The sequence below is a fragment of the Pholis gunnellus genome (genome assembly GCF_910591455.1).
Source record: "Pholis gunnellus genome assembly, chromosome: 1".
In the NCBI taxonomy this organism is placed as follows: Eukaryota; Metazoa; Chordata; class Actinopteri; order Perciformes; family Pholidae; genus Pholis; species Pholis gunnellus.
Window position 1 is genome coordinate 19,648,626 of NC_136528.1, and position 27,813 is coordinate 19,676,438.

At 41.0% G+C, this 27,813-nt stretch overlaps 1 protein-coding gene across 1 annotated transcript; it reads right to left on the bottom strand.

Moving 5' to 3' along the window:
* Positions 1-436: 436 nt before the first annotated feature.
* On the bottom strand, positions 437-27,707 carry prtga (protogenin homolog a (Gallus gallus); the record flags this gene model as incomplete). The annotated part of the gene is made up of 19 exons (XM_079159734.1): positions 437-865; positions 1,549-1,662; positions 1,963-2,104; positions 2,227-2,350; positions 2,500-2,679; positions 4,438-4,608; positions 4,737-4,864; positions 5,556-5,742; positions 5,856-5,951; positions 12,209-12,397; positions 13,214-13,519; positions 14,565-14,729; positions 16,451-16,698; positions 17,065-17,224; positions 17,328-17,624; positions 17,974-18,107; positions 18,259-18,403; positions 26,093-26,395; positions 27,641-27,707. 19 exons carry the CDS (start codon positions 27,705-27,707, stop codon positions 437-439), a joined length of 3,585 nt encoding a protein of 1,194 aa, XP_079015860.1.
* Positions 27,708-27,813: the final 106 nt, after the last annotated feature.

The window sequence follows — 27,813 nt, forward strand, 5'->3', positions numbered from 1 at the left end:
AGAATTTTAAAATTAATTGCTTCTGTTGTTGGCAGCTACATAGTTAAAGGATCAGTTAGACATTTTGGGAAACACGCTAGAGTAGAGTAGACAAGAAAGTGTTAGATAAAAAGATTGAAACCACTCTTCTAAATAAGTGGTCTTAATCTTCCCATCGAAGTCTCACCAGAAGATGAATAATTGAGTGAAAAAATAAAAAAAATATGAAGCTGCAGTGAGCACACATATTTCTATGAGGTGATCTTCTCAGCTGTTTTGCTATTTTAGTGCAGTTTGACTTTTTTGCAAGTGTACCACTGCCTTCACACTCACAAGCACACACACACACACACACACACACACACACACACACACACACACACACACACACACACACACACACACACACACACACACACACACACACACACACACACACACACACACACACACAGTCTCACACACACTCAGGCACACACACTTGGAGAGAAAGTGCAGACTCAGGACTGCTCTGCTCTTCATGACGACAGCAGGTGTTCTCGACAGACTCCATTAACTTAAGGTCAGTGTGACTTTCCTCCATCAGCTCTCCTGACTCTTCAGGGGGGGCGCTGCATTCCGAACCTCCGCTTCCCTCCGCCCTCAGAGACGGAGGGCGGCTGCTGGTTCCAGACGAAAGGTTGGTCATCTCTGTCTCGTCGTGAGAGTAACGACCCGAATCACCGGTTGCGTGGCTGCCCTCACTGTTGGAGGAGCCCTCCGAGTCACCGGGACGCCAGAGCAGGGCCTGCAGGGTGGTGGGCTGGTCTGGAGACATCGAAAGCTCCTCTTCATAGGTCAACACTGTGGTCCCGGGATGGTAGGAGGAGGAGCTGTGTCTCATATTCTACAACACAGAGAACACGTTGCTTCAGTCAGTCTGAGTGTTTATGGCTCCGTTGTGTAGTTGCAGATAGCTGCAACCTATCTTGATGTCACAAGCAAACCTGCTGGAAATCTTATTCTGTCTTTACATGCCATCATCCAAATTATAAATAGGAGCCTCAGAAGACTTTTTGATACAATTTTCCAGTCTTCATTGCAGTTCCCAAAAAGCCCTTTCTTCCTTTCCTCTTAATTTTGTTGCTCTTAGAGTAACATTTGGCAGATGAAAAAACAGTAACCTCTATATATTCTCTACATCCTTCTTCCTTACACTGTATTCATAATTACTAAATGAGAAAAGGATCACCTGAAAATGCCCTTTAAATATCAAAATTCACTCACAAGCTTAAGTTAGAAGGCCTTCTTTGCCCGGGAGTAAGCACTACTTAGCTCAATTCAGGCCGAGTACTACCTCCAACAAGCACCACAAAATAGGTCTGCTTAGGTTCAGGATGAGGTTTGGGTCTACTCTTTTTATAGCCAGGTTTATATGCAGCATGAGGCTCCATTAAGGACAAGAGAGTCCCTTGTAGTCTACAAACACTTATAGAAAATCAATTGTGGGTATTTGTTTTGCTATCAATTTACAAGTAGCTGATGACAATTTAACGAGCAGGACTCATCACTTATCTGAATGAATCTTACCTGCACTGCTTTGCTGTCCTTTTTCACATTAGTGCTGAAGGAAAACCATTTCTCTTTCTTCTCAGTGCTGGACTGAACAGGGCCGAGATAATTTATAATGAGATTTGTTCCACCCTACAAGTAAAAATAAAAAAATACATATTTTAAATTATATTTAAGTCTGAAAACGTAACCAGGACTCTATTGTAAAATAAATATGATTGGAAGTGATACTCTTGCAACTACATTGTATGTAGTTCTGCGAACAGCAGGTCACACCAATTAGTATCTCTGTTAAAATACAATTTCATGTTTCCAAAAAACGAAAAATATTTCACAAATTTCCAAATATTTTCCAGGCCTGAAAAAAACCAACATTTCACAATAATTTCAGGATTTTGGTGAGCGTATTATGCTGTACTAAGTGTCAAGTACCTTGGCATCAATTAAATTGTTTTGGCTCATCATTGGGACGCTCACATCAGCATGTTCTGCTTGTCCCTCAGAGCCCAGATGTCCTGCAGCCGAGGCAGATGTGTTCACTACTTCTCCGTATGTTTTAACAGCTGACAATTTCCTGGAGGGAAACAAACATCATCACGTCATCACAAACGGAGGATACTCAAGGAAATTTGGCTTTTGCTGTTAGAAACTGTATGTACTGGCAGCTGCTTCTAAGCATTCAGACATACTAAGTACCTGTTTCTCCCTCTGCAGACGATGATGAAAGCGCAGATGATGATGCAGATGAGCGCGATGCAGACTCCAACAGTGATCCCCGTCATTGACTTTTGGTCCAGGTGGTAGAAGCCATCAGAAAAGCCTGTGAAGCATGAAGCAACATTGTCAGAGTATCAATCATTTGCCAAAGCGCAGTCGGAAAAAGCGTAATCAATTTCAATGCCTACGAAAGTAAAACCCAAATCACAAGTTATGAAGTGATTCTGTCAGGATTACGTTGATGTTACTGACCGGTGGAGTGGGTGGAGCCTCCAGGGAGCCGGGGATCATGACCAGAGGAGAAATCTGCTTGGACTGTCAGCTCCATCGTATGAGAAAACGGCCCATCACCCATGTGGTTGGATGCAGAAACTTTCACGAAGTAAATCTGGCCAGGCTTTAGCTTCTCCAGCAGTGACATTGTGATGGTTCCTGTTGGTGAGATTTAACTCTGGTGTTTAACTGCACGTTGTGAAAAAAATGGTGAAAAGGTGTTTCTGTCTATTCAACCTTATTTACTGTTGTTTAATGGTTATTAATGTTCTGTTATTTTGAGGCTCCACACTGGTGTTAATTACCACCGTTATATCTCCGTACGTAAAACAAAAGTGTAAAACACACAAATCGCGGAAAGTGAATACATTTTGAGTTTCTATTCTTTAAATATCTAAATATATTTAAGCACCCCAACATGAGACATAATCTTAAATAAACACACATAGTTGTTGTACTGTTACCCCAAAGACAATCCTCATAGCTGAGAGATGCTATGTGAGAGAAGAGCAGGAGGTCAGGGGATCAGGGGTTCAGGGCTATACACATTCCCTTATTCAGTACCACCCAGTCTACACACCACCAGGGTCCCATCAGAGACCAAAGAGAGGTCGGTGTTCAGTTTGAGGGGATGGGGGGGCTGGGCTGAGCTGCAGGGGCTTTGTGAACGGCTTCACTTTTGACCCCTTCACCAGGGGGAATAGGGTGTCTTTTTTTCTTTCCTGAGGTCATCTGCCCTGAAAAACACCTATGTTGCCTCAGAAACTAGATAGAGCGACAGCTTTACAATGCCTGTGACTGAGTGGAATGGTTGCTTTACAAAGACTGCTCACTCTACTTTTGTTGGGGCAAAAAATATTGTAGGAATCATTCAGTATATTTGTTGAAGTTGGAACTCTCCACTAAAACTTTCTTTCGGCCTTAATCATATAAAACAAAACAAAAATTCTATGAACAGATAACTCTCACTTGCAGTTTATATCTCTGTGAATCTGTCCATTAAAGGGTCACTTCATGTCTGACACAATTCCCACTGATTACACAAATTATAATTGCCCCATCTTAAGTGTAAATTCAAAAACAAAAAAGGCTCCCAGGTAACTGTCATAATGTGGCAAACGATGCGTTTCTCTTTAGACAACTTCATAGGAAACTGAATCTTGCGTGAAATAGAGCATTTAGACCTGCACACAAAATGTCTGCTGTAGAATACACAATGAAACCCATTTTAAAACATTGTTTTGATCCTGACATAGTTATAGACACAGTTATGTCTAAACATTGTTTAAAGAAACTGTTTTAAGATCAACTAGAAACTACACAGTTACACGTCGTTGAAGTCTGTATGTTGATTATTTTAGAAAGTTTGACCATGATGAAAACTAATCACATACACATCTGACACTTTACAGCAGCGCAGAAAACATACAAACACGTACATACAAGCAAAAAGCCTTCTTTTTGCTTATTCACATTGAGAATGAGTTTAAAGCTGCATTGATCTGCAGACTTTAGAATAATACTTGATCAAATGCATACAATCAGAAAGAGATCATATATGCGTTCAACACTGCTGCACTTGTATTTGCATAAAGTGCATCACTGGGAAAGATATGGTCTGTTTTTATGAATAGAAGTGGTTCAAAATAGTATTTGTGTGAAAAGGGTCAATAAGAAAGTAAATCTAAATCTTTGTTGTAATCACATTAAACCTCAAAACTGGTCTTTTATCAGTAAGATAAAAGCAGTGAACTCAACCTGTCATTGCACCATTCAGGGATCACAATGAACAGAGACAAGGAGGAGAATTAAATGAGTTACTGATTTCCAATGGACCATTTGTGTGGGACAGTAGGAAGTCTTTGTGGTTCCCCCTGCACACCTGTATAACCCCTTTCTCTCCACACTCCTCCTTACCTTCTCTTTGCAGCACTAGCCATTCCCCAGCTATCCAGGCGTTTCTGGAGGCATACAGGATGGTGTAATGTGTCACAGCTACGTTGGGTTCATCTGGGGGTTTCCATGAAACCAGCGCCGTGTCCTCTTCAATCAGAGTCACTTTCACATTGGAAGGGGGCAGAGTGGGAGCTGTGTGGGTGCAGACAGAAAGAACTTAGTCAAATAAAATTACATTGCAGCAGCAGCAGCAATCACAAACTCATAGATCATCATATATTTAATAATACGATTTAAATGTCTGATAATGTTGCACTCACCGTCAGGGAAAGTGCTCTGATAGACCACAGGGCTCCAGGGGCTGGACAGCTGGTCAATGTGAAGGCGAATGGCAAATTCATACTTGGTGTTAGGCTCCAGATCTCGCACCAGGAGGCTCTGCTCACTCCTGTGGAAGAAAGACATAACAGAGGCTTTTTAGGGGCGAGTTAACTCAAAACATACATTTCCTTTTGCCTAGATGAGGATCTATAATCCAAATCAGTTCAATGTGATTTGCTGAGGTTTTGAGGTATCAGTTGTGTAGATCACTCTAAAACAATACAATCAATGGCAATTGTGTGCCGCAGAATACAAAAATACATTCAATATGCAATCATATTATTATATGTGTTGTGAAGTGCTGTCGTGTTTGTAAACTGGTCCTTTAGTCAAAGGCCTTGCCCAGCAGATGGTGATATGGAGCTGTGATGGCAATGGTGGAAAAGAAACAACTGAGAGTTTCTGGTGAGCAGTAAACTTTCCCCAACAAGTGTTAGGAAAGTCTTTTTATTGTTAAGTGTAAAGTGTTTTGGTGATATGATTCAGATGAGACCGTGATATGTCAATAATATAATATGGTGTTAAGATAAGAGCTGAAATGTGGGATGGGACCAAGTCATCCCACAAGAAGATACACAAACACACAGTTAAAGCTGTTTTAAATCTGGTTTCACGTTCCATGAAACACTCATTCAACAGGAAAGCATGATATAGAACTCCCCACAAATGTATTAAAGCTGCATTAATCAATTTCATAGTTCAACACAGTGATTAAAAACTGCCTAAAATTAGAAGTTGTATTATGAAGAAATTCTTACGTCTGCAGGTAGAGCACCAGGGAGGCGTTCTGCAGGTCCACTGGGTTGCAGCGGACAGTGTAGTTGATCGCATGGCTGGAGGTGAAGGCTGGTCGACCCCAGCGCAGAAACACGGCGGTCGAACTGTTAGTCTTGGTGTACACGTTATGTGGAGGAGGTGGAGGGGGCACGAGGCGATCTCTAACAGCTGAGAGATACGTTAAAAGTAATGTTATTTAATGTTCAAATACAAGCGACAGCATCATGCTTCAGAGTCAGACACAAAAGAAAATGTCATTTCAAGAATATCGTGGGACTTACAGACACATCCAGGAGTGCTGATAGTCTGGTCAGCCTGGTAGCCATCTCCCACAAAATTATAAGCCAGCAGTTTAATGTGGTACTTCTTCCTTGGGTCTACATTAAGAAAAAGAAAGAGACCAACATGTCTAAATAAATCACATCATAGAAATGTGAAACACACAAAATTCTCACTGCAAAATACATCAGTCTACTAGCAGTCACAGATCTGGACTTCAGTCAGCATCCATAGAGATTTATTCTCACCAACACTCAACTATTCACCATGGACCACAACACCAAGACAGATGACAACGCGATTCCTACAGCTAACAGGAAGCAGGAGTGTTACATGAAAGAGACTTGGACTGTGTGGGTGTGGGGTCAGTGAGGTCTTCTGGTTTGATGGTGTGGTGGGAACCAGAGGTGAGGCAGTGCGACAGATGCTCAGTGACGTAAGTCCTTTGGTCAGTTTCTGCAGCACTCGGGGCAGCAGAACAGAGGAGCTCCACTATCCATCACCCCGTCACCTCGAGTCTTTTGAGAAAATAAGAAGGCCCTTTCTATGGCTCCAATCAGGCCTGCTGTTCATTGGTCAGTGGCCACTCCTATTCAGGTCCAGAATCTGGGGGTCAAATCGAAGGACAAAATCCACTGGGAAGGACATCGCATGTCGGTCAACAGCAGTTGCAGGCCTCAGTGACCCTGAAGACCCTGAAGACCCTGCGCTGAACAAAAGCCATCTGACCAAATGTCCCTTTTACCCCTAAAAGAATAATGATCAGGGTCTGATTTGAATATTGCATACAATTCCGATATTCTGGGTCATATCTGTCAACTCCTACATACGGCAACAAAAAAAATGCACACTGATCCTCAACCTTTTGAATGAACGTATCTCAAATGCTTGGTCATGCTTAGGTGGAAAGATGAAAATCCCTTTTGCAATACTATGTATGCATATATTGATAAATTACAATCAAATCAGTTTTTAATCTGAGATCTAGGAACTTTTAAATAAGTAAGAGTGGGACCACTTGCCATTCTTGTCTTTGTGTTATGAAAATGATGTCTGATGTATGTTTGTTAATCAGAGATTCACCCGACTATAAATGCTACTTTTGAAACTGTTTGTGCTTACTAGTCACTGTGTATCAACTGTACAATATACTGCAATAGATGCCACTCTGAAGCAATAAATTATTGCTGGCTTGTTGGTTATGGAAGCACATAAATAAATGTATAGCTCAAAAATGAACATGTGTATTTTACTCAAATTGACACTAAAATAATCTTGACTCTATTACTATTATTACAGTCCTGTCTATACTGCAGAAAGCACACTTCTGCTGGAGTATGAGACATTTAGGGTCTCTTGAGAAGAGGCAGACCACAGGCGATGAATTTGTGTGCATGGATCTTAGAGAAGTTTAGGAGGGGTGGAGTCTAGCTTCTTGCACCCCCATACAGCCCTGAGGAGTTTCACTGGAGCCAGACCAGGGCCAGCAGGTCAGGCCGAGATTAAACTCTGAAAGAATCTGAGGTCACGGTTTCGGAATATGAGATGAGCCTTATTTTTTCTGCCCAGAGATTGTCCCTGTTGAAAACTTTATAGCTATTTGCAATGACAATTAACAATAAAATCTAAATATAAACAACTAATCACCGATATGAACCGCATCATGAATTGCTGGAAGAATTGTCTGTTCAGGGTAGATAATTGTCGAGCATAGCAAGACTAATCTCAAGGAAAATAAGTTCTCTTGATACATTTCTTTTTCTTGCTGCAAGAGATGAATAAAACCAGAAAGCCTGCACTTTTGTACAATGTCCACCTTGTTATCCAAAGTTTTCTGCCCAGTTTGTTATGTCTTAGTGTCGACCTCTAAAGAGGAGCAGGCACATAGTATGTACCTCTACCCATCCCCACAATACAATGGGACTGTCGTAATTATGCAAGAGAGTAGCTCTGTGAGGGGGGAAGCTGTGACATCTGGGCCACGACCTTTGACATGGAATCTGGGCAAGCTAAGTCCTGCAAAAGGAGGGGTGATAGGCCTCTCTCTGAGCGGGGGAGGGTCAAGCGGAGGAAGTGAGTGGAAAAACAGGGAAGCACCAAGAGTCAAAATAAAATGCCACTTAATAGGTGTCCTGATCAGAGAAAACTTGGAGGAAAGGTTTGTTTTTCACTCACAATGGACCCGACACCTGAAGCTCTCACCTTAAAACATGATATGATGTGACCATGTACCAACCCAATGACTACACTCTTTACCACAGAATAGTTGTTTGTCCCACCAAAAGTCCCAAACCGAATGAAATTCAGACTACAGTGACATAAAACAGGGAAAAGCAGCAATCTTCACATTTCAAAAGCTGGAAACACTGGAAACATCTTTGGCATTTTTGCTTGAGTTAAAGACTTAAAGGATTAATCCACAGTCAAAATGTATGCTAATTAATTTTCAATTATTCTACTAATTGTTTCAGCAGGACCTGATATAGCAGTGAATGCAGAACTAGAGTTAAAAAACCTAAATGTGGCTGCACTACCACACATTACATTCTTAGAGGGCTGCGCTCTGCTAGAGTTTCCATTCTTTGAGTGAAGACATTTTCCTGTCCTTCCCACTGAGATAAATCTCACATGGCCTTACTCCCATAAATTACGCTGTTTGTATTAAAGGACATATTTGAGCCATTTGTGGTCACCCTTTTTTTTACAGCCAAAATGCAGATCCTGTTGGCCTCTTGAGCTTTTTGTTCTGCCCTGCTAAAGGCCCCCCAGGCCGCGGCAAGCCAGGCCTGAACAGGGGCCATAAATGTCAACTCCTGCATGAACCCTCACACCAGCATCTATCATCTCTCTCTCTCTCTCTCCTCCCCCTGTCTCTTTTGCCCTTACCCACACAAATCAACACAGACACATACTGACATACACACTAAGCATACTCTTTGAATGTTGTAGTGCAAATCTAGTATTCACACTAAGCACATTTATCCTTGTGTAACAAAAAAAGTGGACAAGATGTAAGATGGCCTGCAGCTATGAGGTAAATCTACAGTTGTGCATGCAGCGCTGCCTGGTGCCAACAGGTATGAGAGGTATTTAAGCCTCGACTACAACTCATGAGCCAAGCAGAGAATACACATGCAAGGAAAGGTCACATCACCGTGTCATTTATACCCAACTGGAGCCTCTCAACACACATTCCTGTCTCTCAGGGTGTGCTTTCAATCATCTGGATTGGTCATAAGAGATAATTTAACAGCCAGCTCCGAGCATGTCCTTCTGCAGACGTACAAAGAGCTAAATCTGCAGCATCCAGTTTTGCTACAGCTGGCAGTTCAGAAATCAATGTTATTGGCAAAAAAGGGATGGCTTCTGTTGGATTAAAGGAATTGCCATTTACAGTACAAGCAGATTTAATTAGCAAAGCAATCGCCTGCTGAGAAAATTCCACAGTCAGCATTTGATGGTTTCAAGGACACAAAATGTGGACTCTTAGGCTACATCCACACTGCAACGTTTCCATTTTAAAACTTCTAAAACTTTCCACAAAATGTGTCTGTTTGAATATATAGAGGAAGATTATAGAGGAAGATCTTAAGTATCAAGCACTACCATTCATTATTAAAGACTACTATAATACTCCAACCAATCTACTTTCTGTTTACACTGGCACCCGCATGCCCAGTGTACGTGAATAGTCACGTGATATTCGTTTTCATGCGTGTTAGTATGGACGGAAATCATTTTCCGGAGATCATTTTTGTTTTAAAACCCCGGTAATAAACAAAAACGTATTAGTGTGGATGTAACCTTGCATTAGAGCATCTGTAGCTTCAAATCTTTAGAGAGTCATTCAAAATGCAGCTATTAACATTTGCAAAGATTATTTCTAAGACATCAGCCTTAGAAATAATCTACCAAAAAAATAAGGTACTATGATGAACTACATGGTTCCTGGTCATCAATTTCACTGTTACAGTACAACACACCTTTCAATAAACCAAAGCCCAGTACACTCTGTTTCTATGCAGGTCATGTACTCAATTGTGAGTAAACATCAACATATTGTTATTATTTGATGCAACCAGCTTTCAGTAAATAACATGTTGTAGCAGAGACAATCATGGTATGTATTCATAATGCATTATTAGTCCAATAGTTGATCTAACATTTCCCAGAAAGAACATGTTCTGTTTATCATTGTGGATACAGAGCAGTTACTCTGCTTAACACTTGTAGAACAGACGATCTAAGGTGTTCCCCAACTCATCAGCAACAAAATGTACTTTGGCTCAATTCATTAAACTCAAAGGTTTTGCTTCCACAGCTTCACTTTGTCTGGTATGACCAACAGCTTTTGATGGCTAATATTAGCAAACTTTAGATACAGTATTAGAGACGCACCGATCGATTGGCAGACAATCAAAACCGGACGGTTTTCAGCTGACTGGACATGATGTGTGACCGGCCGATCGGTCTCATATTTTTAGCTGGTCACATTTCATTAATTAATGGTGCAGCTACAATAATAGCAAAAAGCAATGTCTTAAAGAAGGAAGTAATGATTAGTGATAAGCGCTAAAGCCATTTAGACAAGATTCCTCACAGCACAGCAGGGTTTTCTCTGATGCAGAGTTGCCACACAGGGGGTCAGATGCTTTTGCACAGTGCTGCAGCGCTAATTCATGAAAGAAAGAAATCTCAGAACTGCAAGATAGCGAGCTCACAAGACACGCTCATTGTTTGGCCCACAGCTCAGTTGGTGAGAGGTTGCATTTCCTTTAAGTCTTGGCTAATAAACTACCGTTGTGGCTCTCAGAGCCAAACACAATGAGTCTTTGATGTCAATGCTCCTCCAGCAACGCTGCTCAAAGCAGTCATAAAACACATAATAAATCTGCCTCCACAGAACAGCTTCCCTCCCTTCAAAACACAGACCTGGAAAGCTCCTTTATCAAAGAGGAACAAAAAGATGATTATTTTTATTCAGCCGAAGCTCTATTTGTTATTGTTGTTAATTTAGTTTATTGGCTTAATATTATCAGCACTCAGTCAACTTTAAAAAACCAAAGAGCTCTCCATAGTAGCATACATCAATACTACCAACACATAACATAAAATAATTAAAACATTCAAAATGCAAATCAATTGGATTTTTGCAGTTATTCCTTAAGATATTATCAAACTATCAAACTAGCATCCCAGGCATGACTTTATATTTAACTAAATTAGTTGAATAATGATTGTAATTGTATAGAAACAAGAGTGGTTGTCGTTGGTTTCATAGTAGATGAATTGTGTTTAACCCATTGAACTAAATATCTAACTAACTAAACGCCTGCAGCAGTCGAAGTTAACGCCTAAAGTAATTTATAGTGCCACCTCATCGTTCTTTCTTTCTGATCCCGTACAAGCAATGAGCTTCCTGATTTACAAGTCAGCTGCTGACCACCTGGTTGACCCCTCTAGCCACAGATGGTCAGTTGTCCACTGCATTGGCCTGAGCCCCCTCTCCTCACTCAAACAAAAAAAAGCCAAAATAAATCTGACCCAAAGGCCAGAAGAGCTGTGATATGTCCAAAACACCATCCAGCAGCTGCTGGAAAGACGCACACTTTGAAATCCTGCACAGAGGTTGGGAGGTCATGGAAGTGGGATGTGGTGCTTTTCTGTTGCACGGCTCAACACATAAGCCAATTAATCACTCATAAACTTAGCTGTCGAAAGATGCTGCTGCTGGTTTTAACCACCACAAACTATTTCAGTTAAAGTTTTGTGAACTTAAACATTTTAAATGATGGTTAAGACATGCACATTTTTAATAAAAAATCTTTGGGAGTCTCACTCATTTGGATAAATATATAAATATGTATATATATACATATATATATATATGATAATATATATATATATTATATATAATTTAGTTGTTGTCATAATGCTTCACATACTCTAATATGTGAAAAAGAGTAGTTTAGCTGCCTCATGACCCATCACTAGCATAATGAGATGTCATGTTTTGTGCTAGTAAGTACAATAATTACGCTAATTTAGAAATTAGATAGCAAAAGTATTTTCCACATCACAAACAGCATTATTGATAGGAACTTGTACTTTAAAGCACTAATGAGTTATAGGAGTTTATTTAAAAGTACTTTTTCCATCAGCAATATGCAAATATATGCGGCAAGGTGCTCTAAAATCAGATAATCTGCTCTATAATGTAAATATGAAGCTTTTGGGGTGTTTTGTTGTTGAGTGTTGGTATTCACAAGTAGACTACGAAAATACTGTATGATGGCCTGCATAACAGGTGCCGCAGTGGCAGCAGGTAACTCAAATGATCTGAAACAAAACTTACCAAGGCCTCCGAAGGTGTATGTATTATCCAAGGCACGCAGTTGAACCGGGGCCCTCTCTGATTGGCTCTCCTCATGGTGGAAGAGTCTGTAGCCTTGAACACTGGCTGAGTTCCTGGGTGCGAGCTGCCAACGCGCCACGATGGTGGTGCAGTTTAAAGGCTCCAAATGCAGCTCAGGAGCCATAGGAACTACGGAAAGAAGAGTCAGAAATTAGATAATGATATGTCGGCAATCCTACATTAACACAAACAAGTGCTCACACAATCTTTTCTGGTCAATGAAAACAAAAGCACTCCAAAAAAATGTGAATCAAAATAAACAGTGCTGCTTCATAGACATTGCATCTTATGACTGAAGCGTTTCCGAAAACAGAAACTTGTTCTTAGAAAGCTGGAATCTCTTCATCAAGTTGTTTCCAGACTTCAGAAGAGGTTCCTAACCAGGATATTTCTTTGAAAAGTGAAACTACCACCTGATGCCTTAACAGCTGCTTCACACTCAATGCAGACCAGAGACAACCAGACTAGCAGTCAGGGAGCAACCTCACACATTTATATTTTAGGAATGAGGGGACTGAAGTTTGCCAATAGAAGACTCGAGTCTGCGTTTAAACTGGAGACAGAGGGCAATAGAGATGGGCAAGAAAAACAAATCCTCCCCTCCCCCGTCTCAAAGCTTCAGATGTGGTTCTAAACAGCCAAATACTCTTTCTCACCCAGAGGCCTGAGTCCTTTATGACCCATGACTGAAACTCTTCCAATGTTCCTGACAGTGTGGGGCAAAGGTCAAAGAGTAACAAACGCAATGCCTTAACAAGATTATTAGAGCAAGCTCGTCCTCTCCTGATTCTCTCATGGTTTAAGTCGAAGAGAAAAGTTCAGTGATAATTCAGCTTTTTGCACCAACTGTCTGTGCGTCTAGATGTTAATATTTTGTGCCTGCATGAAAATCTTTACTTCATCGTCTTTAATGAATCCTGTCGGCAACTCTTCCAAAAGTTATACCTCGAGCACTGGATGTCTTCGGAGTGCGGTGGGACGTCCAGACAGACTGCTCTCCCCACCCAACGCTGGTGGCAGCAACAATACGCAGCAGGTAGATGGTGTCAGGCTGCAGGTTTTTCAGGAGATGCTGGGTCCTGTCTCCAGGTAGCTCTATCGGTGAAACTGTATTGTCAGTAGTGGTGCGATATGACAAACGGTAGGCGGAGACTCGGCCACGACTCAGCTTGTCTGGAAGGGGCTGCCAAGACACTTGGATGTCCATGGGACTGCGACTGGTGAGGCTGAGCTCAGGGGCACGGAGCGGAACTGTGGAACGACAAGACAGAGAAGTTAAGACCAAAAGAACTCCTGTGAGCCAAAGAAAACAGGAAAAGTAACCCCTGATGCTCTGAATCGATGTTCCTTCTGAAGGTTTGTCTTTACTAATAGGAAAGAGGGGAACCTTAGAATAGGGTTCAGTGGATAGAATGTTTTCCAAACATGGTAGATCACTGATAATATAAATTCAGTGGCCTCCCCATGAGCTGCTTCAATTGGAACATTAAGAAGTGAAATCAAGAACTTGAGTTATGCATGAGAATGCTGTTTCATGGCAATATTTGATTTATTTCTCCAATCAGTTTTACAGAAAATAAACCACATCACAATATATAGTGACATAAGACTTCACATAAAACAATACAGTTTATTATTCATATTGCTCATCCTAACCCTAAAACTGAGCAAATAGAGGCTACACTTAATAATGTAGCTCCTCTGGAATTGAGTGTGAATATGATACAGCTACACATCCTGTATTTAAGTCATATTTTTATCTGAGAAACTGACACACAGGATCTTACATGTCAAAATCAAAAAACTAAACAAAATACATGCTATTTATTTCTCCCTAATTAAAATGGGATTAAACTGTCTTTACCAGAGCACAATTTGAGGCGACCTCAAGCTTGACCTGAAAGCTATGTAATATGAGTTTAATAATAATAAGGTTTGCCTGGAATAAAAAAAAACTTGAGGGGCATGGAACATAAACACAGATACACAGACAAACACATAGGTTTGTGTACGTGGGCGCAAACATACATGTACTGTATATACACTGTGTACAAATACTTTGATTGTCTCTTACATCAACAACAAAGCTCATTCACTGCAGTTCAATATTTCTGTAAACAAACTCTTCTGAGCTCCCACTAGGATAACATAGAGTCTTAGCGTCTCTTCAAAGACCCATAGTATCGTTTTTTTCTTTATCTGTCCATTTTACTCTCTATATATGACTTGCTTCTGATGTTGTTTTCAGTGTGGGGAGATTGTATTATGTGTAACCTTCACTAAGTGTAAGCCTCACCATCCTCGAGCGTGTGCTGGAACACGTTGTCCGACATACGACTGGCTCCCATGGGCATGTAGGCCACCACGTAGAAGGTGTAGTTACGAGCCGACTCCAGGTCATCAATAATGTAGCGAGTTGTATCGTTTCCAATGACAACTTGATATTCCTCGTTGTTTAATCCTGGACAAATGACATTGTAAAAGGAGTTATATATTAAAACAAATACAATTCAATAGTACTTCTGGACACAACAGGAGACATCATGTCCAGTCTCCAAAAAAGTGTAAAAATATGGTCGAAGTTCTTGTTGTTGATATGGAAAACTTTTTTTCTTGTTAATGTTTTCATAATTGAATATGTGTACAGTTTAATCACCAGTGGGGATGCAGTTTATGTTTTCTCTCATCAAGTTAAAAAAATAAAAATAAATAAGATATTGCTCCATTCACCTCTTAAACTCCACACAAGGTCAAATATAATTCTTCCTCGAGTCCCAAAAACATTTTCATGCTGTCTTGTCATTACAAAGTATTGCACAGCTACAGTCTTCACTTTTTTTACATTCATCTCCAGTTTTACAAATGACCTACTGTGTAAAAGTTATTTAATTAGAGCGGATTAGCAAAGACACAAAAAAGATTTTTGTCCCGGGTAAAAAAATGTCTGACTTGGTAAACAAGGTACTTGAAGAGTGAAAAAAAAAAAGCTTTCTTCGTAGTCTGAATGCAGCAGTAAGCCTCTCAAAAAATGTAACAAAGTCTGCCTTCCTGTCCAATTCACACCCTCCCACAGCCCTCACAGAACACACACTGTTGGACACTCCATCACACGGCTAATTAGTTCCTCCTTTCATTAGAACCTCCATTTAGTGCTGAGCTTTTTTAACTTTAGGTACAGAGCGTACTGTTCGATACTCAAGGTCAGTGAACAGCCATTCTCTGTGACTGGGAACAACGAAATTGTGTCACTAAATCTAAATCAAGTGCAGAAAATCCCTGACAGATGCCAGTTATTCAATAAACCAGAGAGAATTTATTCAACATGGTCTTTTTATGTTGACCTCCTTATCCCCAACTAAATCTAGCAGGTGCTCCTTTCTCTCTAGTTGAATTCTGTACATTTCACCTCCCCAATGGAAGTCAGTGACATTATAATTAAGTGCATTGCTTGAGTGAACGTACTGATTTTTTGAATGTGACTCTTGTTGTCAACAGCAAGAGTTCCCAGGAAAGCTGAAAGGCTATTCTGCTGCCACATTTCAACCCTTGTGCTTTAAGTGAATAGTTTTGTGTGCATTCTGTATTTCATCAGCCAAAAGGAAAGGAGCCTGCATCTTGAAACTCAACAGGGCTATGGAGGGTCTATCTATAGAGGACTACTCCTGTTAGTCAAGAAAAAGCTTGTTGTTGTCTTTATTTTAGAGAAGTATTTCTTTTTTTCTTCCCTTGACCTCTGCCCACCAACATAGCATTAACAACACATAGCCGTCAGCTCCCACAGTATAGTTACTAGACAGGAAGTGGCTATATTTATGTTGCTAAACCGCCATTTTCTGAGACTTTAAAGTGACAACGGCTTTGTGTCGTTGCAATGAGGCCGAAAACTAAAGATGTTCGGCATCCCTCCATGTTCCCAGTGCCCCGGAGCTCCACGCTCACCTGCTGGCAAAAGTCTGCATGGTGGTGCTGAATGAAGCGTTTTGTGTCCCGCGTTGGCAAATGATGTATCATTGCAACGATACAAAGCCGGTTGATGCTAAATTCGTGTTCTTCTCTTTTAAGCTACCATGAAATGTCTAAATAAATGACGGTAGCCTTTCACTGGAGACAGTATCCTTGTGTGACAAAAAGACAATGAAAATCGTATCCTTGTTATCTGTTGTTTGTTTGAATGCCACTCACCTTCAGCCTTCATGTAATGCACCGAGTAAGCAATAACTTTATCTGAGTTATACTGAGGCCTTTCCCAAGCCAGCAGGATGGCGGAGCTCGACACGGTGTCAGCTTGGATATTCCTGGGAGCACTCGGCCGATCCTCAGACATCACCACGATGAGCCTAGCCATGGAGAGGACCGATCCCTGCTCGTTCTCTGCCTGGCACTGATAGATGGCATCGTCCTCAGGGATGATCTGGTTGATGACCAGTTTGCTATGTGACGCAGACACACAAAGATGAAGAGGCTCCTTTAACAGGATGTAATCATTCTATAATTACCTTAAACAAGCACTGACAATTGAATAAGAAGCTGGAGCAAATTATAGGGAAATAAACTAAAACCCCATTTGCACTGCTGTAAATTATTCAGTTTCCTTTCGACTGTAGGGAATTATTTATTTAAACTGTTTTAAATTAGCCAAGAAAGACTGTTAAACAAGCGTTTCATGGTGCAGTAAAAGGAGTTAGGGTTCCTGTTTACTATTATCTCTGTGCATACAGACGCAAATACATGTGACTGGCAGAGAAAGGGATTTATAGATCTCAGGAATTATTCCTTAAATGGCAAGAGGAATATACCTGTTATACATCTTGATTCGACCATTGGAGTGAACTTTCTCTCCGTTCTTGAGCCAAGTGATTTGAGGCGTTGGAAATCCTACAGCTTGACACACAAAGCGGGCGGTACCGGCACGGGGACGGGTCAGGCTCTCCGGCCACTCGACCAAGGAAGGTGGTGCTTTATAAGGAAGAACATCAATGAGAAAAACATTTGTGAATTATGAATTATCAAAACAAAATCCAAACATACAGTACGTCGCCAAACTGCAGTATATCTGTACCTAACACAGTGATATTGGCCGATGCGACTGTATAGTTTCGCGTGCCAGGAGTGGTGGCTCTGCACATATAGACTCCTCCATGCTGGGGCTTGATGTCTGTGATGATGAGGTTGCCGTTTCCCAACACTTTGGTGTTGTAAACATCAATAGACTTGCTGTCTGCTCGGCTCCAGGAAATGATGGGTCTGGGATTGCCTGTGGCCATGCACTCTAGGATGGCACTCTGATGCAGCGACACTGAAATGTTCTGTGGCCCAGCAATGATGCATGGCCTCTGGGGAAGCTTGGGCCTGGGAGCTGCAGGGAAAGGGAGGAAGACAGCTTTAGTGCATGTGGGGTTATGTGACGGACATCGTAGATTTGAGCGAACAAATAAGCCTTTCAACAAACTATTGACTGGTCTACAACTGCTTGAGAGACTCAAACCAATTACCTCACTGTGACATTGCAGTATTGGTTTAAATATGATAATTCCTTCCCAATTTCTCTCCTAGAATTAGTTATAGAACCCCCATCATATTTGATAGGTTTAGGTAAATGCCTACAGCAAACACAGTTTCTGCTTTGTGATGGATATTTTACAACTATACTATGTGTTGATGCCCTTTACACAAAGCATTTGAAAAAAGAGGTTTTACTGACACACCTGGGGTTACAGTGAGGGTGGCCTCTGTGCTTCGGCGGCGGCTGGCAATGTTGGTGGAGATGCAGCGGTAATTTCCAGCATCTGCCCGCTGCACCCCGTGGATCTGGAGAACACCACTGGGCAGGACTGTGATTCTGGATGACAGACATATGATACAACATTTATTACTCACAATATGGAAAAATGACACATCAGAAATTCATAATAACTGATAATGGATAAGAATGTCATTGATCTGCTGAAATTTATACCATGAAATTAAACTTAAACCAACAGAGTCCATACCTTTCAGTGGCAAGGGGTAATGTGACCCGATTGAACTCCCAAGTGATGATGGAAGGAGGGTGTGCACTGATTTTGCAGGAAAACCTGGTAACTGAGCCTTCAGTCGCCACTGTAGACGTTGGCTGGATTGCAAAAGCGGAAATACCTGCAGCAAAACACAACAACACAGGTGTTTCTTTGTTGTAAAAGTGTATGTTGTATTTCACTCCATGTGTTGCTAGAAAATTAGCACATTAGAACATTAGAAGTCTAAGCCGAGACATGTAATCAGTCGAAAGCCCGGCACAACTGCCCACAATGGCAGGGTTAGAGAGAAACCCATCAATCAGCAAGGAAAGATGATACAAGGTGAAGTTAAATCACTATCAATACAACTTCTGTCACTATTATCTAAACGCAATTATAGACATAAAGTGTGTGCGGCAAGTACTACAAGATGTAAAGATGATTAAATCTTATTATCTGAATTAACGCTCTTCCTTTCCAAACATATTTGATGCATTTCAGACATCCATCCATGCCTATAACCTAAAGCTACAGACCTGCTGAGTGCTGCAAGAAGGTGATGACTGGAGGGGAACAGCTACATCCTAAGTGGATAGAGTTTCCCTGAAACTGAGCTGTTGCCAGCCACCGGCTGAGCAGCAAGCAAATAGGGCCCGACACAAATTACAATACGGCCTTTTATGGTGATCCGAACAGCCAACAGACATGTATGTGTTTTATAAAGATTTAAGTTGTTTTAGCATTTTTGTTAATGAAGGCTCTTTTTGACAATGGGTCCTTTTGGGCCATATTAGCCCGAAAAGCCATTAAGGTCACCCATTGCAATACAGTCCCCCCTTTGTGCTCACAGAGCTGCAGAAGCCTGAGGTCAGTCATTTGTTAAAGAAATCAATTGCACTGCTGTTTGTGACAAAGAGCGACTACTGTGATTATGAGAAAACAGTAAGCATCACAGCACGCTAACATGTTATTCATTATCATAAAAAGAATACATGTTTCAAACAGAGATGGAAACATCAATAGACTGTAAATGATTTTTCTGATGGACCAGCAAAAAAAAAGCTGTAGAACTTTGTATTTTCCCAAATGACATAATTCATAATTTCACTAGGTCCGTTTCAAGATGCAAAACTGGAGGCTGCTTTTAGGATGAAACTATCATCTTGCAAGTAATGGATAAACAAACACACTGTGGTGCTTTTTGACATCCGTGCACACATCCAAAGCATCATGCTGCAGTGAGCCATCGGCACTCAGCAAAGAAGACACAGAAAGGAGCAGGAAACAGAGCACCAAGTTTGAACCACATCTGTCACGTATTCAGTGCGAAAAATTGATAAATTAATCAATTATTTACTAAATGAGTAACTAAACATGAGATAAACACAACACCTTGTGTGTTATATTATGGTTTAAATAAATACAATACTTAAAGGAAACCTCATGAAACCAAAAGGGGGGAAAAACATAAACAGTAAAAATACACAAATGACTGAAATTGGATATTTAATATCCTAATAAGTATTATTATTTTTTACAGTTACATGCAACACCATACAGTGGTAACCTGTGCTTTCGAGAAAAGTCTACAGGCAATCCCTCCACTGCCAGAAACACACTGTAGTGTCTATGAAGGCCATGATGGATGGCTGTGTGCGAGCAGTGTTGCCAGGTGTTGTGGTGCTAAACAGCAGGAGAGCTCTAACTGCCAAAAAAAAACATTCAATGAATTATGACTTTTACACAACTGACAGCGCTTTGCCTCCATATCTAGCTGACGTCTGTGGAGGAAAGAGCGTGTCATTTTAGCCAAAGGAAGGGGTGATGGTTTTGTTTTCTAAGATTAGATTATGAATAATATTGTATTATATTTCTGATTAGAGTATTTTAAATAAATGTAATGATTAGTTCAAGAGAGCAGACTGTGAGGGAACATGCCGGGTATGTGCCTGATGTCGTTCTTAACGGACAAGAGGCAAACTGTCGTCACAATCAGATCGTTTGGCCATAGACACATTTAATCAAATTAGTCTTGAGCTGTTACACCTCTTAGCTCCACTGTGGTTGTTTGATGTGAAGACAGAAGCAGGGAGAGGCATTCAAACCCCCCCCCCCCACCACCACCTTTCACATGCACACCGTCTCCCACCCCCGAGTGTCAACGCCGGCTCTTACAAAAATGCCATTTATGTGCTGAAGTGATATGACTGCAGGGCACGAGAGATGAGTTGCACTGATCCGCTGCCTCACTACTTTGCCTTTCAGTCAAATAATGCCGGATTGACAAACAGCGGGATGATAATTGATTATTGATAAACTACTAAGACAAGGAGGGAAATCTATAAGTTACTAGGCTTTGTCGAGCATTGGCCAGAGCACTCCTGGCTGAAAATAGGAAGCTGACCGTCTGCCTTGAGCGCTCATGTTTGCCGAGGGGCATCTAATGTGCAGATGAAATGATCAAAGCCCACATGTCAAGCTGTTTGTGATTTACTTTAACAATCTGCCTTGAGCCATCTCTTCCTTGTGTTAAGTAGATTAAAATTACGTTTTTCACTTTCACTGAGCGTATGTGTGCATCATTTCCTTTAATCCACCAAAATACATAAATATAAAATCTTTGGTTAGTTTACCATAACACTTTAGCCAACTGGAAGAAGAAGATGAATAGGATAAAGAAGAATACATTCCTGAGCCTATACCCCAAAAGCATGAAGAAACAGTTTTGACTTCCCAGCAATCTCACCTCTCACCTCTGACCTCTGACCTCCACAAATCCTGGTTAGCACCCAACTCAGAGCCCTGCATGAACACCCCAAACCAGCACTACTGCTCACTGTAAAACTGCCTGCTGTTCTCCAGCTGCGACGTCTTTCAATGCTGCTTCGTAATAATATATTTTTTCTTCTGACATGTGCCAGTTGATGCTACTACAACGAATAAAACAACACATGAGGTACAGCTGTTACATGTTGAACCACAATGTTAAACCAACTGCATGCTTGACGTAAAGTGACAGCAATGTCCAGAGTTCAAAATGTAAAGCTAAAGATATACAAATATGAGTCTATCCACATGCCTTATTTATTTCGGTATGTTTACCTGAAGAATGGTGTATTTGCTTCACTTCAGCTTGCAACAGATGGGCCTGCTTATGCCAGAAGCTCAACAAACCGAATGTCAGAGGACAGGTCAGGCCAAAACAAAGGTTCCCTTACAAATACCAGGAATTAGTTCAGCCCTCTGTCCTCTGGTTACTGTGGTCAGTTTCTCAGCCAGGGCCCAGCACAGTCTATGCGCAAGTGAGCTTGCACACTAATAGAGCCGTCAAAGTGATGAAAATAAAATTTGACACATCTCATATTACAAAATATGCACTGTTCTCTTATTCAGGTGAGGAAACACACTCTGTGTCAAGTAGATAGCACTTTAATCTGCAGCATTGCCATTGTCAAATGTCTGTTACAGTATGTTTTAAGATGGCTTTTATGTTGTTTTGTGATGTTTATTTAAAGCAACGGAGTGTAGCGCTGTGCCCAAGACAAATTTCCTCTTGGGGACACAAGTTTATTTATCTGTTATCTCTCTATCTCTCTATCTATCAAGGAAAAGTGATGTTTTGCTAAATCAAAATGCAGAAATTATTCTGGAATAAACAAAATACTTTTCCGTAAATGTTGTCATCGACAGTAAATGACAGGATGTTACCTTCAATCTGGTTTTAACATTGTGGATGAAACAGTTTGTGTTCAGTTATGTGACGTTAAGCTAGTTCAACTATGTGGATGGCTATGATGGTCCCCAACCATCCTCAACCCCCAGGGTCCAATCTTTTAGGGGAGACAGTAAAATGTATCATCTTCTCCTGATCCTGCAAGCTGCATGCTAAATTGATGTCCTCTTCTTATGGACCACAATCCTGTGAACTTGAATGCACCACATGGTTACACCAAAATAAGTTTTTAAGGACATTTACTCATTCCACAACTCCTACTGAAAAACGCTGTTTTTCAATTGAGTGATGAGTCCCTTACAATGTTCAGTGACCCCACTGAACATAAATAAAAGCCTCTCGGGCAAAAAAAGAGAGCTGATAACCAAGAAGCAGAAGAATGCAAAGCTGAAAAAGCCCACAAATCAATCACTAGGTGGCTGGCAGATGTGCTGCTGCTAAACACAGGCTGCAGGACAGTCAAGTGACCACTGGCCTGGCTAAACAAAGAGCTATTCCCATGAGCAGCCTGACCTCTGAAAGCACCGTGCGAGCTGTGGGGGAGCGGTGTTGGAAGGAGCATTCATCCCCTCCTCCAACCCCTTATCTCTGCTACAAAGTTTTCCAATCATTCAACAGCAACCTCCACTCACCACAGACAGTGGCTTCATTGTCTTTAATCTCCATATCACAACATAGATCTGTAATTAGCTACATTTTGTTTTTAACAACAGCTTTATACTTTGTCATGGGGTATTAGAAAAATAAGTTGATGGGAGACAAAATAAAAGTTGTGTTAATACGACGGATAAGTGAGAGAGTCGACCCACTGACGACTATTACAGCAACTGATAAAACTAGATGAGCATCTCGAGTTGTTGTAGTAAAGATTTAAGTCGTGTGTTCTGTCTCGCTGCCCTCCATCTATTGAACAACTTAAAGACACCTCTGACCTCTGGGCCTGCCGTTCAGGGGAACCATGGAAACCTTTCGTGTCCAGCAGAGGAGAAAAACAAGATTCCAGGCTTTGAGTTGTCTCCCATCAGGCCATTTCATTCATTCACCCCCACAGCTCACACTGGGCAAGGTTTGCTTTCGTCTTATTGGGGTTTCTAATTGTGCACAGCGAGTGCTAGTCAGACCCATTCCTTAGCAACTTAAAATAATGCTGTGGTCCTGGCCTAACGCCTTTGGACACACTATTAAGGTAAAATAAACTTTGTACATGAACAGCAGCAGCTCCTTCAAATAAGTCCTTTGAAGCTCATTCTGATATCAGCTTTAAACACAAATAAAACAAGAATAATATGCAGTATAAGATGTTTAACTTCTGTATCTGTGAAAGTGACCTTACTAGCTAGAAACAACCACACTAAAACTGTAATCTAGGATGCCATTACAATGCACTGGCACGTATTCTGCGGGAGATAAAAAGTTGGATTGGTAAATCAGCTTAAACAGATTGCTTTGGATGACAGTTGCAAATTAAGAGGTGACCACAACACAAGCACTTTGCTAAATTACTTTTCATTCATCAAGCAGCAACAACATACACCTTAACGAAGCACCATTTGTGGGTAATGTCAAGTTAAAATATATAATATAGTAATCATAAATAGATGAGCTTCATCAGTGTGAATGCGACACATAATGTTATATAACACAGCTGAGCTGTTTATACATTTAACCTCCAACACAGGCCCTCTCCTCTCTACATGATTGACCAGACGCCCTAAATTTCAACTGTTCCTAGAACTGGTGATTCTGTCCCCAGCTTGTACTGCATCAATAACGCCAGGGTCAGCAGATCATTATCATTACAGACTGGTCAATGATTTTCTTAAACTATCATCATGTCTGAAACCATCCAGACTGCAATGCATACGTAAAACTTGACATCTCTGGGCAAATTTCACCATCTGACAGTGACACCAACATGGGGGCCACAACTGAGCCATACAGACGAGATGAGGAATCTGATATTTTTCTCGGTTTTCATGCCTTATGTACCTGTGATCACATGGAACAAGAGGCCAAACAGGAAGCTAACTCAGGAGACAATCTCTCTACTGAAATCCCCATCAATCTGAAGCCTATTGACAAAAGTCACATGGTGAGGATCATGTGTCACATTCCTTTTCATCGTGGCCAAATCCCTTCTCACCTTCGTGCTTTAGCAAACCAATGTTTAAGGTTACCCTCCATCACCATCACATTCCTCAAAGAACAACTAGCAGGTCCAAAGCTTCAGTACATGAGCATGGGATTGAAAAATTCACCAAGGGTACCACTCCTGCAGACATAAAACATCTTCTAAAAGACTAAGCTATTGGAAAGGAAATGGGAGCACGAGTCTGATAAAGAGGGACATCTAATTGGCTCTGGAAAGGAGGCACTGAGGCTCCCCACTTGTTACACTATGCATCTCTCAGACGAGGAATTAACGGTTAAATGATCACGTATTGCCAAAATGAGGAAAAAAAACAGGCAGGTAATAGAACAGAGCCAAGCTGTTTAATGAGGATTGCCACCCTGACTTTTCAAACTTAGAATCAATCTCTGATGTTTAACTTTTACGATAAATGTAATTAGCCTTTTAGTGGGGAACAGATCCAGCTGTTCTGTCCACTGATATCAGGACAAACAATTGCCCCCAAAGAAACCCTTTTCTTTTGCGAGCATGCGGGACAATGTGGACAAAACGGCAGAGTGAAAAGCTTTTCACCCTTTCGCCAGAGAAGTGAGGCTGAAAACAATTGTGTGCAAAGCCTCCAGCCCCTACTGACCTGGTAAGACCTGCAATAAAATTCGGTCATTTAGACACTTGGGGTAAGGCAGTGGTACTGGGAAACAGCAATTCACATTTGTGTGTGTGTGTGTATGTGTGTGGGCACACCTCTCGCTGCAACCCCCACTGATACCTCTGTGTCCTTCAACTGAGCATTTCTCAGGTATGTGCAAATTTTATGAGCTTCCAGATAGACCCTCAAGCAGGTCTAAGTGCCGTTTTAAACTAACTAGTAAAGCTTACTGGCAGCCTTTATCACCTCTTAACTTCAAACTATAAAGCAGGTATACCACTCAAATAATTAATGAACTATATATACTATGCAAGTACCAGAAAATATCTGACTTAAGACTTGACACTCTACCAGAGAGCACTGCTTTTAGTTAAGTACAACTTCAGAAAAATTCATGTAAACTGGCTCAAGAAACTGAAAGAACTGTTATGTAACTAAAGCTAATTGCACTCCATTAAACCAAAAGTGCTGGCAATGTTATCAGCTCCTATAAATCTATGCTGGTCTTGGAGGATTTTTTTTTTTTACAAGTCAGCAGACTTTTTATTCTTTATTATCTCTTAAAAGAAAATCATCAGAAGTCATTTTCAGAAACTTGGATCACGTTGAGAAGGAATTGAACATGGAAACGAGGATTACAATACAACCCCAGGACAAGACACGCCTCATTAAATTCAATGTAAAATAAAATGTCAGCAATGTTAAAAATGCACGTTGTAGTACAAGTGAACGTATTGCTGGCAGGGTAAAAGGGTTTACATACATTCTGCAAAAGTGGCACAGCAAGATGCATGGCCTGTGGTGTGGGAGGAGGTTCAGGCAGAGTTGGTCCCAAAAGACCAACTCTGCCTGAAGCTTCTCTTCTCCCCCCTTAAAATACGAAGCCAACTCGCACAGCACCGGAGGAGAAAGCATTCTAAAAGGACAATTCTTCAAGCGATCAGGGTGCAATAACATGAAAGCCCCAGCCAGTGAATAGGGGTCATCTGCTCTTTAGCATTGGAGAGCCGGTCTCCTGGACAGCTCCTAACCTTTCAAATCTGCTGCCCCTTCATTAACACACCAATGGGAAGACTTTGTCCGTCTTCCCTCACTGCTACCACCATAGCTGCCTCAAATGCAACGCTGAGCAGCAAAATAAAGCAAGGTGTAAAATACCATGCAGGGAGATTTGATTCTCACCTAATGAATATTGCAAAATAAATGGTAGCAAAGACCCACAATACAAGACTTTAGACTCTGCCTGAACATGGTTAGAGTTTGCTATAACCTAAATCCCATCTCATGTCCTCAACACTTCCAGCATGATACTCACTTGCGATTGTAAGACGGGCTTTCTGGCTCAGGATTGCACCATACTTGTTCTGAGCAAGGCACTGATAGAGCCCTTCGTCTGATTTGTCTCCTCTTCTGCTCTCCACCTCTGAAATGTAAAGGGAGCCATTGGAGAGATGGTACACCCGTTCGTTCTCCACCACTTTTACTCCATTCTTGAGCCATCTGACGTCGATGGGTGACTCTCCATGTGCCTGACAGTCCAAAATAACAGCTTCTCTCCGCATGACAGTGACATCATGGGGCTCCTTGATGAAAAATAACTCGCTAAAGCATAAAACACCTGTAGAAAGAGAGAAGAAATGCATGTGAGTGAAGGGGCCAGCACTAAAAGGAGTCGAGTAAAACTACTGGCTGAAAGTGATTTAAAAGGTGAGTTTTCAGTCAATAATTACACTTATTGGAGGCTGTGGCTCAGTATCCTCTGGATCGGTGTTTATAGTCTCAGGTGGATACAAGTGTGACACTAATCAAAACACCCTTGTAAGGTGAAATATTACATTTGTAAGGGTTGGAGATCTACTGTCTTGCTCTGTAATCACATTGCAGCTTTCATTACCACTTAAATCCAATTACTTACAGCTCATAAAGTCACCAGCTGAAGGTGAAACGGTTAATCTGATTAGTCCCTTTAGTTTACACAGAAACCAATTACTGAACCCTCAGAATGAGCTTTATTTGACCAAATACAGAGACAGTGTTATTCCCCTGAATTCAATATATCAACAGAATACATTGCAGGTACTTCCAACTCAGAGCAATAACATGACAACATGCAACATTTACTCCTAAAGCAAAGGAAGGGACCATTCATGAAGCATGGCCACAGTGTGTGTAGTCCTTCCTGAGCAATGTCTCCAACACCAGCTCTGTGTTTGATATATGTTCAGATTCTGTACCAGCAAATTGTTCTTTGTTGGATTGACACACTGCTGATCTCTCATTTCACCTCTGTAATTGGATGATGGGGATAGGAAGATCATGGAGTCAAACTGAAACTAAATGCTTTGTAATACTTAACAATATAAATACTGTCAGTGTACTCTTGCAAAGCCAAACTACCAATTTAAAGCATCAATATGATGTGCTTAAATGTGGCTTTTAAAATATATATACCCACAGCATTAGTATGCCTCATCAGTAACATGATCTCTCTATATTCAGCTGTAGAACCGTTCTGAATTGAAGTAACGTTAGATATATTAGTTAACAAACCTTCCAACAGTTAAACGGGAGTAACGCCACTGGATAAAAACATTTTAACAGTTAACTATTTAATATAACGTTAACGTTATATCAGATATAAATACAGCTGGCATTCGAAGAATGAAGGTTTCTCGGATAATTGTCCTGTAAATAAGTAATTTAACGTTAACGTTAATTTATTAGGAAACGAAAATGTCAAAACCAGTTAATCAAGTTATCACGATGACATTATTATTCGCACAGTCAGAGTGATGCTCCTAATTGTGAGTGTTTAAACTTTGACTTAACTCTCGAGCAAAATATAGGTGAAAACGTTCCTTACCTGAGATTGGTAGAAAAGCGACAAATAACAGCAACCGCTGATATAATTTCCTTTTGACAGGCGCCATTTAACTACATTAATTGTCAGTGCATGCTAGCTACTCTCTCATCGTTGTTTCCTCCACATGAACTGCGCTACTACTGAGGAGGGCCGGCGGTGTTGAGAGCTGCAGG